The sequence below is a fragment of the Danio rerio genome, chromosome 15 (genome assembly GCF_052040795.2).
Source record: "Danio rerio strain M-AB ecotype USA chromosome 15, GRCz13ab, whole genome shotgun sequence".
NCBI classification, from domain to species: Eukaryota; Metazoa; Chordata; class Actinopteri; order Cypriniformes; family Danionidae; genus Danio; species Danio rerio.
The window spans coordinates 31,353,187-31,366,634 of record NC_141035.1 but is presented as its reverse complement, the minus strand read 5'-3'; the positions used below and the strand labels follow the sequence as shown (position 1 = coordinate 31,366,634).

Here is a 13,448-nt window from a genome sequence, read left to right as displayed (position 1 = left end):
TCTTGAATTTTTTATTTAATATTTGTACCTTAACATATATATTTGAGCTACTAATTTTGTTTTTACTTTTTTGACGCCATTTTATCAGAAAGTGAATATTTTATTCTCCGACTCATTGAATAGCAACGTTGCTTTAAGTGCATTCGCTTTTCATGCGATATTCCAGTTTTGCGCATACATTTAATTTGCATTTGCATGGATGGAAATATAGCTAATGTCAAATTTTACTGTACTGTCCATAAACGCAGCATTAGAAACACCTTGCCGAAAGCGTTAACAGTTTTGTATAGCATGATGAAGTATAGCTTATTAAATGTACATGCGTATTAAAAAAATTCAGCTTATTGAAACCTTTAAGGATTTAAGATGCAGATGACCATTGAAACATGTCCTCGTCGTCTTGTGAAAAGGGTATATAATGTGATTTTTTTCTCAACAGTGCCATCTTTGTTTTCCTGAATATATGAGTAATCAGTAGGCTGATGTCCTACAGTGCATTGCGATCTGACGTTCGTCCAAGAGCTTCTGCTGCAGCAAATTAAACAGCGTTCCACTCCTCCGTCTTGCTATCTTTCTTCTGCTCATCTTTCATTTTAGCCATTTATCTCTGTCTGCTGTCCTTGCCTCATCTCTTCCTGCAGGATATCTGATCATGACAGACGAGTGGTTCTCCGAGTACGTGTACGAGGTGGTGGTGGATAAGAGTTTTCTCTCTCCTGAAGTGCTGGACGTCATGCAGAAGGACCCCGTCGTCCTCCCGGCCTGGGACCCCATGGGAGCCCTGGCGTAACCACAGGAGCCAGTCTGATCTCCTCAACTCCACCTTCAGCTGGTTTTAACCCCCTCCCACCATCTCTCACAACAAGCCTGGTCTAGAAAAAAAAAAGAATAAAGTTTTTTTGCCTCTTTTTTTATTATCACAGGAGTCTGAGTGTGGAGTCATTTCAGTGCTGCGTTTGCATGCTGGTTTCCAACAGGTTGTAATAACGTCCCCTAACGGAGTCCGTGGCATTCTTTAAATACTCAAGTGAAGAGTCCACTGGGTACACCAGAATCTCGCCGGAAATGGTATGTTATCCAGGGATCTTGCGTTTTATGAATAGATGTGCTACTTTCTTCACATACCTTTTCACCTATTATATAGTAGAGAAATTTTCTGATGCAGCTTTAAGTTCAGACTGCATGATTTTGACTCGCCAACAGGTTTTTGAGAAATCGCAGACAACTGATTGAAATCACAGGCAAATCAGAGCCTGTTCACGTGAGTAACAAAGTGTGAACTATTAAAGTCACGATCTGAGAGAATCACCAATAATTCGCTGATATCCGTGAGATATTTGGGATGCTAAATACCTGGAGCTGTTGGTGATTCAGAATCATGCCATGTAAAATGTGTACTGATTGAAAATAACATCGCTGATAAGCTCTAAGCACGGCTAGAGTTTAAAACCAACGATAAACTTCCGATGAAAGCCTAATGTGACTATTTCCAATTTCACAAGGTTGTTTTTAAAGCACTGATGTTGTAATGTAATTACAAAATCCTCAGTTAAATAGACTCAAGCATTCATTTAGTTGTTTAAGCGTAAAAAGATATACAAGAGCGTTGTAACCGCTAGTGCCGTCAGTAGCAACAGAAGTTCCATTGAAAATACTGGGGTCAAATAAAGGGTCATATTTTAAAGACATGGTGGGGGAACTGGAATTAAATGCAGGGCTTCCTGTCCGATCTGAGACCCACTTATATCATATCATATATCTAACAGGCAGCGAAGATCGCTGATTTTAAACGTGACAGTTTTGTAATGGAAAGACAGTTTACTTGAAGCCATAGGGCTGCCCTGCTGAAAATTAAAAGTCTGTGTGCATATAGCCCATTACCTACCGCCAATGAGTAAGCAGCATCCACTAGTATGGGTATCTGCAGGCCAGCGAGAGGTTCGGGAAAAAGTTAAAAGGGCTTCTTTTCAGAAAAAAAACGTCACCATTTGACAATAGTGCAGGTGAAAAAAAACTAGAAACTAGACTCATAACAAAAAGAAAAAAGCTGCGCGGCATCAACAGAGCTGTGAAGGGAGTGCTCTTTCCCTCGGTCTCACACACGCATACAGGCATCTAAACGCGCACAAGCACACCTTTTAAACTTGACAAAAACTCTTGAAAAACTTTACTGTCTGCTGTGTCTTTAATATGGTCTAAAGATTATTATGCGTTATTGAAACATCAAGGAGGACGCAGCAAAGAAAAGTCACTTATAAATTAAAACTTTATTATTTTATGCAACAGCCTTACATTTAAAAGGGGAACATAAGGGCGATCATACGCAAAAAGACCCCAGCCAATAAGGCTAGATGTTTTCTTTCCCTTATTTATTTATATTTGCCGCATGTACTCGTGTGCGATCGGAAAACTGTGTCTGCACTCCGCCTCTCCTTTCACTCTGCCCCGAAGCCCCAGTTGACCTGTTTAGCACTCGGAAGTGACAGTGGAAACGCGACTGGCCTTGGCTCGCTCACTTTAGGCGCGATAGTGGAAACGCGGCTGGTCTCATGCACTCCATGACGACCACAGCATCAGCTCAGGATACAGCCTGGTCCAGGATTATGGATACCTTGGGTTTATCTCTTCACAGGTCTTGGATCGCATCACATGTGCATTGCACAATCTCTAGGGGTTTCGGAATGACTATGCCCAGATGGAAAAGAGGATAAAGAAAATAATTAGTGTAGCTGCTGTTCATAGTGTATTTAAACGAGCTGCAAAAATGGTTATAAATAAACTATCTTGCAGTGTTAACAGAGCAGTGACTAAACGCTAACTTAGATAGTCATGCAGTGTGAAAATATCTGACACATGGCTATTTTGAAAATCGTACAGTTTGAACTCGGCATCAGGTTGTGACTCAGTAGTGTTCAGTCATGAGGCCATTATTAGTGCTGTCTAAATCACAAATTTCTTTGGAAGTATGAAACAAGAATTACGTGAACCAAATCATCAAAATAAACGCTAACGAAAGACATTTATCTAAAAAAAAAAATACATAAATAAAACTTATGCATTTTTATTTAACACAAACGAAGATAGCTAGACAACAATCTAGCAAACATTTAAAATTATTTAATTGTCGAATGTTGCTAGTACATGAAATAATCAAGTTATTTAGCCATAACATATACAATGCTCAACATAATTAAGTACACCACATTATAAATATGAACTTTGATTGATGGATGATTTTTATCCATTTCTTAGTGAATATTGTTAATTTTTTGGTGCATTTGAACAAAACAGATTTATTAAACAGATATATTTATTAAAATATTTTAGTCAGCAAACATCTTAAGAAAATAGAAAGTTAAAATTTTTGTAAAATATTAGGGAAAAAAATTACAAACTACAAAATTTTGTTTGTTTCTCTTGATTTTTGCTCTGGAATTTTTTTTTATTTAATATTTTACCCTAACATAAATTTGGGTGTACTAATTATCATAAGTTATTTTGTTAGATAAGCTTCAGATTTGGCTTCAATACTAACTCATCTAATATATATGCACAAATATAATATTGTTTAGCTTCCTTTAGAAAATAGCCATTTAAATGAGAGATCTGTGAGGGGTTTACTCATATATGTTGAGTATTGTCCCTTTAAAACTTCATAAAGTGAATTATGATGAATTATATAAAATATGAATTATTCTGTTTATTGCAGTTTTGATGTACAATGAGGACGTTCTCATGTCACACTCAGTGTATCCTATATGTATCCTCATAAGTGGCCAAATTTGTGTGCACGATCTAGGGAACTGACAAAGATGCAGCTATAGTCTAAGTGCAACGGTCACCACCAACAGACAGGATTATTTCAGATCCCACTGAAAGACTCTGAGAGCAGCAGATGTTGAATCGCGGCTTGAGATCTGTGACGTTACTTGTTGAAGTTCAGATGAGAGCATGGCTTGAGAGAATGTTGCATATGAACTCCTGATGCACTTGTTTTTTAAAAGCCATCTTACCTCTGCTGCTGTCAATTCAGATTATAAATTCAGCCAGTTATAAAGGGACATTAGAGATCGATATGTAATTAAACTTGAACAAATTGAATTGAGTCAGCATCTGTGTGTTAAATCTAATTAGGAGGAGTTAATTCCCCTTAATTACACCCACATAGGAAAAAAGATGCAGACAACTTATTCTGTAAGCATGCTGAATGAAAACGAATTTATAGTCATGTTAAGCAAGTACTTATAGGAGAATGTCCAGCTTTCTTTTTTATTTTAGATTCTATTAAGTTTTAAAATGTCTATTTTTTCCCTTGATTTTTATGCCAAATACAGATGTAATTGTTTAAACACAATTCTATATATTTTTATAAACCTATTTTAACAAGCCCTAAATACACTGCCTAATATAATAATAAAAAAATAATAAAGACATACAAACGAACATCAACGAGCCAGTAACATTAGAAAACCTTTTCTTATGTTTACCTTCGGAACTAAGGTAAGCTGCAGGACTCCATAAACCTAGTTGCACTCCCAGCGTCTCGATTTATAACTAAACAATTGAGCCTCCGACAAACATGCACCATAAGTTTATAAATGTTTTTATTTATTATTATTTTTAAGACATTCCAAGATAGCAGTTTTGGATAAAACTAGAGAAAATAATTGTAAGATGTATAGGAAGTCCACGTCTGTTCCAAAGTTACCAGTTTCCACCTGATATGTTATGAGAAATATTCATTCATTTTCATTTTCATCTGCTTTTCTTGGGCCGGGTCACGTGGGCAACAGTCTCAGGAGAGACCTCCAGACTTTCCTCTCCCCAGACATTTCCTCCAGCTCCTCTGGCAGTATCCTCAGGTGTTCCCAAGCCAGCCGAGAGACATATAGTTACTTCAGTGTGTCCTGGGTCTTCCCAGATGCTTCCCGGTGGAAAAGATGCCCAAGCTACCTCAGCTGACATCTCTCGATGTGGAGAAGCAGCGGCTCTACTCCGAGCTCCTCCCAGGTGACAGAGCTTTTCACCCTATCTATAAGGGTGCGCCCTGCAACCCCGTGAAGGAAATTGATTTCGGCCGCTTGTATCCAAGACCTTGTGCTTTTGGTCATGACTATAGGTGAGAGTAGGAACGTACATTAACCTGTAAATTGAGAGCTTTGTCTTTCGGTTCAGCTCCTTCTTTATCACAACGGAACGATACATCGACCACATTACTGCTGCCGCTGCACCAATCCGCCTGTCAATCTCACGTTCCATCCTTTCCTCACTCATGAAAAAACCCAAGATACTTGAACTCCTCCACCTTGGGTAAGGACTTTCCTCCAACCTGGGAATAATGAACTGATATTTAAGGTAAAGTTGTCGGGAGGCTCAAACGCATGTGAAAGTTCTCTACACTGCTCAAACTGGTCCTCAATGTCTATTTGTTTAAGTACAGCTAAATATTTTAATACTTATTTTATTTAACATACATTTTACTGTATTTATTGAATTTTCCTGTATTTATTTTTAAGAAAAGCAAATTTTTTACTTTAGTTGGTTTAAAGCATGGGCCGGAATAAGATTCTGACGGTATAATTCTTGGATAAAAATATCACGGTATTGTGATTACTGCTTCAAAATATGTTATTTTTAAATGCCTGGGTATAAAATAACTACGTTTTCCATATGGAACACAACATATTCTATTTTAAGAAACATTTAAAACAATTTGGAAAATGTCCGGCTAAATAATTCAAACTCATCACTGACTCCTACTATCTTTATAAGTTTTAAAGCACAGATTTCTTTATTTTAAAAGGCTTTTTTGGATATCTCTTTTTTCGTTTGATATAAAGTAAGCCACTACACTGTTCAGGCCTATAGCATGCTTTCTCTTTTTCAGATGTTTCCTGAATTGTGCGCTGATGGAGTTAAACAGTAAAAAAATAATGCTGGGTTCCACACAATCGATTTGTGTTGGGACAACATGAAGGAATTAAGTTATAATATTAGTTTTGACAAATTCAATTGGATTGAACATATACTCAATCACAAACTCAATAATTGTGTTGTTTCAGCTTATTTTAAATAGGTAATTTGAACAAAGAGCAAAACATTTTTGAGTGCACTGTTACCTTAAAAAAACTAAATAAAATAGCCATAGAAAACACAAAAAAAAACCTTATATATAAATGATAAAACTGAAAATGTCAGTGGTTTTAAAACTTTGACTTTTAAACCAAGGAAACCTTAAAACTGGTTATTGCCCTATGCCTAGTTGGTTTCTGTTGTCACTTTTTACCTACACATGTTGTGCATTCACAATTTACTATTAAATGTGCTTTAATGTTGGCCTTTAAGATATCACATTCTTGAAAAAAAAAAAGGTTTCTGAGTAAAATAGAAAAGGTCTGTTGAGGATTAGACTCTGATGTATTAACTGAAGACCTGCAGACTTTTGGCTGTTCACCAGGTTACATCACAAAGCAGATGACTCTCTAAAAAAATCATTTGCTAGAAAACCTCTTGATCATTTTAATCATTTTTTAAAACCGCATTGTTATTTTGCCAAAGCAGTTTGCCTTGTTACCATTTGTAAGACTGATCACGTTCCAACAATGGGCTATAAATTTTATTTTCAGACTATTTTGCATGGATTTAACACAATTTTTCCTCTACCATGGAGAGACAGTACCTCTTTGAACTTTGTGAATGTAGGAAATACCCGGGCCTCACGAAAAGATGAAAATGTGTGGAAAGGCTTCTAAAGAGCTTAGAGGGAACGTTACCTTTTTGTTGGCCGTCCCAAGAAACAATTATACCTCCGAGTCCTCCTCTCAACACTGAACGATTCCAAGAACTCTCTTATTGAGGGTTGAAGCGGGATGGAGGCTCTTGACTTGATGTTTGTGTCCTCAATTCTTTCACATCCCGATCTGCCACTGTTTGGAAAGAAGAAAGTTAAAGGGGGAGTGCGTTTGTCACAGACCACAATCTAAGCTTCTTATTTCCCTCCTTAAAAACCTAGTTTAAACACCTCCACCCCACCTCTCCGTTTCCCGCCTGCCTTTCAGTACATTGGACTTGCTGCGGATTAACCTACTAGCTCAGACAGATTGGAAAGACTTGCTGTTCACCACACTGTAAGTGTATTTGTAGTACGTCTGTTAGAGAGATTCTTCAACAAGAGCGTGTGCGTTTTCAAGTGATTGTAGCAGTTATTAGGTAAGACCAAGACAGCATTGTGTTGAGCTTTTAGACTGTATTTTATCAGAATCTTTAGATGGGTAAACCAAAGAAAACTGGATGTATTGGATCCTCAGCCAAACCTCTTGATTTGTGTTTGCTTAAGTGAGTGTATGAAAAAAAAGGAGTGTCAGAATTTGTTTGTATTGTTGCATGTTCCCTCCCATCTAGGGCCCTGAGGGATGCTACAATAAAGCGTCAAATTAGCAAGAACTGCAGAAGACAGCCTGACGTCTGCAAGGTAGGTTATGCTTTCAATATCTTTACTCGTTTGTAGGCTTAGCAGGTCATTAACAAAAATGTGTTGAATTTAAATAATGTCAGACGTATTGATAAATCCACTGACCACCTTTTAATAAGTATTTTTGTCTGTGCCATAGTAATGTCAGTGAATTTGTACACATAGTCTGTTTACAGAGAAAAAACATTTAATTAAGCAAGACATTTTAAACTAAGCTAAAATATATTCACCGGCCACTTTATTAGGTACAACTAACTAGTACCGGGTTTTACCCCTTTGCATTTAAAACTGCCTTCATCCTTCATAGCATAGACTTAACAAGACAATAGAAATCCTCCTTAGAGATTTTGGTCCATATTGACATGGTAGCATCATGCAGTTGCTGCAGATTTGCCGGCTGCACGTCCATGATGCGAATCTCCCGTTCTACCATTTCTCAAAGGTTCTCTGTTGGATTGAGCCCTGGTGACTGTGGAGGCCATTTGAGTACAGCAAACTCATTGTCATATTCAAGAAATCAGTCTGAGATGTTTCACACTTTATGACATGGCGCGTTATCTTGCTGGAAGTAGTCATCAGAAGATGGGTACCCTGTGGTCATAAAGCAATGGAGATGATCAGCAACAATACTCAGGTAGGCTGTGGCATTAACAAGATGCTCAACTAGTACTAATGGGCTTAAAGTGTGCCAAGAAACTATCCCCCACACCATTACACTGCCATCACCAGCCTGAAAGGTGGATGGTGCCATGCTTTCATGTTGTTGACATCAAATTCTGACCCTGCTATCCAAATGTTGCAGCAAAAATTGAGACACCCCATACTTTTTTTTTCCAATCTTCTATTGTCCAATTTTGGTGAGCCTGCAAACTGTAGCCTCGGTTTCCTGTTCTTAGCTGACAGGAGTGGACACCCGGTGTTTTATTCTGCTGCTGTAGCCCATCTGCCTCAAGGTTTGACATTTTGTGCTTTCAGAGATGCTCTTCTTTATGCCTCAGTTGTAACGAGTAATTATTTGAGTTACTGTTGCCTTACTGTCAGCTCAAACCAGTCTGGCCATTTTCCTACGACCTCTGACATCAACAAGGCATTTGCGCCCACAGAACTGCCATTCACTGGATTTTTTTTCCAGACCCTTCTCTGTAATCCTAGAGATGGTTGTGTGTGAAAATCCCAGTAGATCAGTAGTTTCTGAAATACTCAGACCAGCCCGGCACCAACTATCATGTCACGTTCAAAGTCAATTAAATCACCTTTCTTCCCCATTCTAATGCTCGATTTGAAATTCAGTTGATCATCTTGAGCATGTCTACATGCCTAAATGCATGTCACCTGGACAGGTGTATCCAATAAAGTGGCTGGTGAGTGTATATTCTTTATGTTTTTAGTGTGTAAAATGGGTTATATTTGTTTGCAGTTTTGTAATACACTGTAGAGGCCTCTGTTTCCTCCAAGACCTCGCTCGTGAGATCTTGAATCTCAATAAATAAATAAATAAATATAAAAACTAGCCAAATCTCATCATTAACAAAGAAGTATGGAAGGGGAAAAAAATCTGGAAAGTGCATGAAAGGTTTGGTTTAAAGCAAAAATATATATATATATATTAGATATATAGATAGATAGATAGATAGATAGATAGATAGATAGATAGATAGATAGATAGATAGATAGATAGATAGATAGATAGATAGATAGATAGATAGATAGATAGATAGATATGTGCTTGTTCCTGTGTTCTTTGCTATTTTATCATCTTTAATCAGGTTATTCTATTTTTAATGACTTCTGTCTTGGTCTGTCAGTAGCTGTCATTGTCTAGACAGACACTTGAAAATGACAAAAATACATCAGGGATTAGGTAAGGTGTCAACTGTGTTGCATGTTCATTTTTATTACCTGGTTGATGGGTTGTAATAGTGCTGTAAAAACAGGACAGATTTGGACACTTTTGTTGTCGTCAAGTGGAACGTTATGTGATGAAGGATACGAAGCAATTCTTATAGTTAATTAAAGTAAGTTTAAGTGAAGTATACATGTGTAGTAACTCTGCTAATATCAATGCATTATTAGCGTACTCATAAATGTTCAATTTGTAAGTAGGCATGGGCCGATAACTGTTTTCAATGTATACCGCGGTTTGGAAAAGTCAAGGTTTTAAAACCACCAACATTTTCTGTAATACCGTTTCTAAGGTATGTGTAAGTTTTTTTTTTTTTTTTTTTTACGTTTTGTTTTGTTTTTTAGAACAACAGTATTTCCAGCAGAAAAGATATCCAAATATGCCGTTTTTGTGTAAAAATCTGTTAATGATTTATTTTAACTATTTAGCCTGACATGTTTACTATTCCAAAATATAAATGTTTCTTAAAATAAAATATATTGTGTTCAAAGGGGAAAAAGTTTTTGTTTTTTACTCTGACATTTACAAAGATTATATTTTAATCACAATATCGGTAAACCATGATATTGTTATCTGAGGTTATTATACATTCAGAATCTTATACCGACCCATGCCTATTTGTGAGTGTTTAATTACTAAATTAGTCCGCTTTGTATTTATATATATATATATATATATATATATATATATATATATATATATATATATATATATATATATATATATATATATATATATATATATATATATATATATATATATATATACATATATATATATACATATATATATATATATATATATATATATATATATATATATATACATATATATATATATATATATATATATATATATATATATATATATATATATATATATATATATATATATATATATATATATATATATATATATATATATATATTTCAAAGTATTTACAACAGTAAGTACAATATAGTACCCAAATATACTTGAACTACAGTACACTAGTTTGTATTTTTCATTTTATAGACCATTTTGAGGGATGTAAACAAAAACAACGGTCCCAATGCATTTCCTGTTTTACATTTTTTATTTCTATACACTGTAAAAAAATAAAAATAAATCCTGGTTGCCTAAATTATTAACCTTGAGTCCATTGAACTTATATTATTATTATTTTAAAACAACTTGTGTAACTTTTAAAATTAAGTTAGAACATAAATAACTTAGTTTAATAAGTTATAATGAACTAAAAACATAAGTTGTCATGACTATGATCAGAGAATCCAAAAAGAGCCACATATTGATAAATAATGTTATGAAAGCTGTTTTAGCATTAAGTTATGAATGAATTGCCTCTTGTTACAGTTGTTAGTTTGATAACAATCAGGAAATGTTTATGGGCCAATGACATGACCACACTGAAAGGCTCTATATGTGTACTTGTAAGTGAATACAAGAATTCCCATGTATTTTTTGCACTGCTTCTTTCCCCATTAAATTGTAAACATTAAATATATGCAGTAAAAGTAGATTTTAAATAATTTCTTATGTATCCTATTTTAAAACAATCAGGTTCAGGCTCCTGTTTTATTTTGTTAATCTAACTTTTGAACAGCTTGTTAAACAAAAAAAGTGACTTGTTAAAGCTGACTTGTAACTACATGAAAATGATAATATAAGTTTATAATATATATAGAAAGGTTTTTGAATAATGTTTTAAGGCATTACGTATAAACCAATTGTATTTAGTCTAATTTAAAGTCTACTTCCAGGAATGCATAAAAGCATTTTACATTTACATTTAGTCATTTAGCAGACGCTTTTATCCAAAGCGACTTACAAATGAGGACAAGGCGTTTTCTTCCCTCTTTGGGATGGAACCACGAGGTGACGTTCATTCACAGAACGCAAGTTTCTGGAGGGCCTTTAAATCTGCAGAAGTGAGAGCAGATAAGAAGGGGCGCAGCCAGAAATCGCTTTGTAAGCAAACATCAGTGCTTTGATATACCTCCATATTTTTAGGTTTTTAAGGAATATACTAATATCCCACCTAAACAAGTGTCTCTTTTGTAAGAATAGTATTTCTGTAGACACACGAACAAATGTCTGATAAACAGATTTTCATATTACAAACTACTTTGGTACTTGCATGCCAAATTACAATTTGTACTACACAGTGAGCATTTAGACAGTCTGCACCAGGAAAATCAGTTTTGATTTAATTTTATAATTACTCAAACAGAATAATTTAGAATTAAAATTTAAAACTATAAAAAGAGTCTATGTAGCATTATTGCGCTTGAATTTTCTGACCTACTTCCTCTGTGTTCCAAAATGCAAATCTTGCATTATTTGTTTTGTATGTTTGTGGTTTACCTGTACTTTTGCCCTGAGGTGATGGCTTTTATTCAGGAAAAGAACTTCACTTTAATTATGTGCGATGCTATACATAGAAAAAAATCATTGCTTATACTGATGAAGCTTTGTTGTCAGTTGTGTTGTAATGTGGCGTCTCATTTTCATAATGGATATGTATTGTGTCTGTCACTAATCTTAGTGTTATTTCTGGTAAGCAGATCATTCAGGAGAAGAGAATTGTAATGAATTTATCCTGTCCTGTTGATTCAACCCTTTTTGTTTTCGTATGTAGTTGTTAGATGATGCATAATTTAAAAGTCCTTCTGGAAACCATGTTGCGTTCATATTTATCTCTAAAATCTTGTTTACAATTAGACTCTCAACTGTGTGTCTAATTCACTTATTTGCCATGGCACTTCGAGATAAATTCACAAACAAGGTCTATATTTTACCTGTATTTAGTCTGTGTACAATGAGCAAGATCAGTGTTTGTACATTATACAGTGTAAAAAGTGTGGACACACTTGACTAAAGTCACCTTAAAAAAACATTGATCTAAAGTAATGCTTTTGAGTGTAATATACATTTATTTGCACAGTAAAAATCCCTTTTTACACATTTAAGTGGATTGAAAAACAATTAAGATGTCCCAAAAAACATAAGAATTACGTTGTTTCAACTCATTTTAAATTATTAGTTTTAAAAAGCAGCAAAAGTCATTTTTGAGTGCTTTTTTATTTAAATTGTTTACATACTGTATAATGCAGGTTGTATAATGTATAACGCTTCTAACTACATATATAGGCAATTTGCAATATGGATCAGTTTGTTTTGAGTAGTTAACTATATTAGATAACATAAACTAACAGTGAAAACATTTCAAAATGAGTTATTTTTCTTAGTTGATGTTAAATTAAAATCAAAATTGTTTTATCTTAGTTGTGGTACCTGAGATGAGATTTTTAATTTATTCAATAATCAATCTAAATTAGTTGCAAAGTTCTATATTATTAATTAATGTTAACATATAATTGTTACTTGATAATGCTTTTCACTGACATTTTTATTTAATTTTGTCTTAAATTTTTATGATATCTTTGTCTTTAAGTTTATTTTGTCTTGTCTTATTTTGTAATAAATGTTATAATCCATATATGGTAACACTTTATAATAACTACACACTCTGATTTGTCTTTTAAGAATTAGCAAATAGTTTATTATTTTTTGTGACAATCTAGTGAGGACTATGCTTTGTAAATTCTTTATAAATGACAATTAAAGGCTTAGCATCACAGGTTTGCAATCCTATCTAAATAATAAAATAACTGTAAACTTCAAACATTACAGAATAACAGGAGTGTCAAAATGCAGTTAGAAATAAATACAAATAAATTAATTAGATAAAACAACACTATATTAATTTAACTATACATTATGATACATTTCAAACTTACTTAGTAAAGTTGAAACTGCACAGTAATTTTTTTTATAAGATTGCAAAGATTTATTTTGTCATTTGATAGTTTCATTTGTGTCTCTTCAAATGAATAGAAATGATTGAAGTAATTTATTTTCTTTTTCCTGTTTAGAATATAACTGAGCCTTTAATTGTCATTTATAAAGCATAAATAGTCATTACTTTAGATTGGGTCAAAACTGGATGAAGTTGACTTCATAAAGCATTTATTAACATGCAAATTAACTATTAGTATATCATAATAAAATAAA

At 34.2% G+C, this 13,448-nt stretch overlaps 1 protein-coding gene across 10 annotated transcripts in view; it reads left to right on the top strand.

Moving 5' to 3' along the window:
* Window positions 1-13,448, top strand: part of blmh (bleomycin hydrolase) — a 60,065-nt gene that overhangs the window by 42,373 nt on the left and 4,244 nt on the right. For 2 of the 10 annotated variants that reach the window (XR_015508381.1, XR_015508377.1), the window contains exons 12-15: window positions 642-832; window positions 924-1,068; window positions 7,402-7,471; window positions 7,914-8,105. Coding sequence is in view for 3 of the 10 variants with exons in the window: in XM_087282489.1 (XP_087138615.1) it covers window positions 642-790 (149 nt within the window). In the remaining 7 variants the exon portion in view is untranslated. 10 annotated transcript variants of the gene reach the window in all.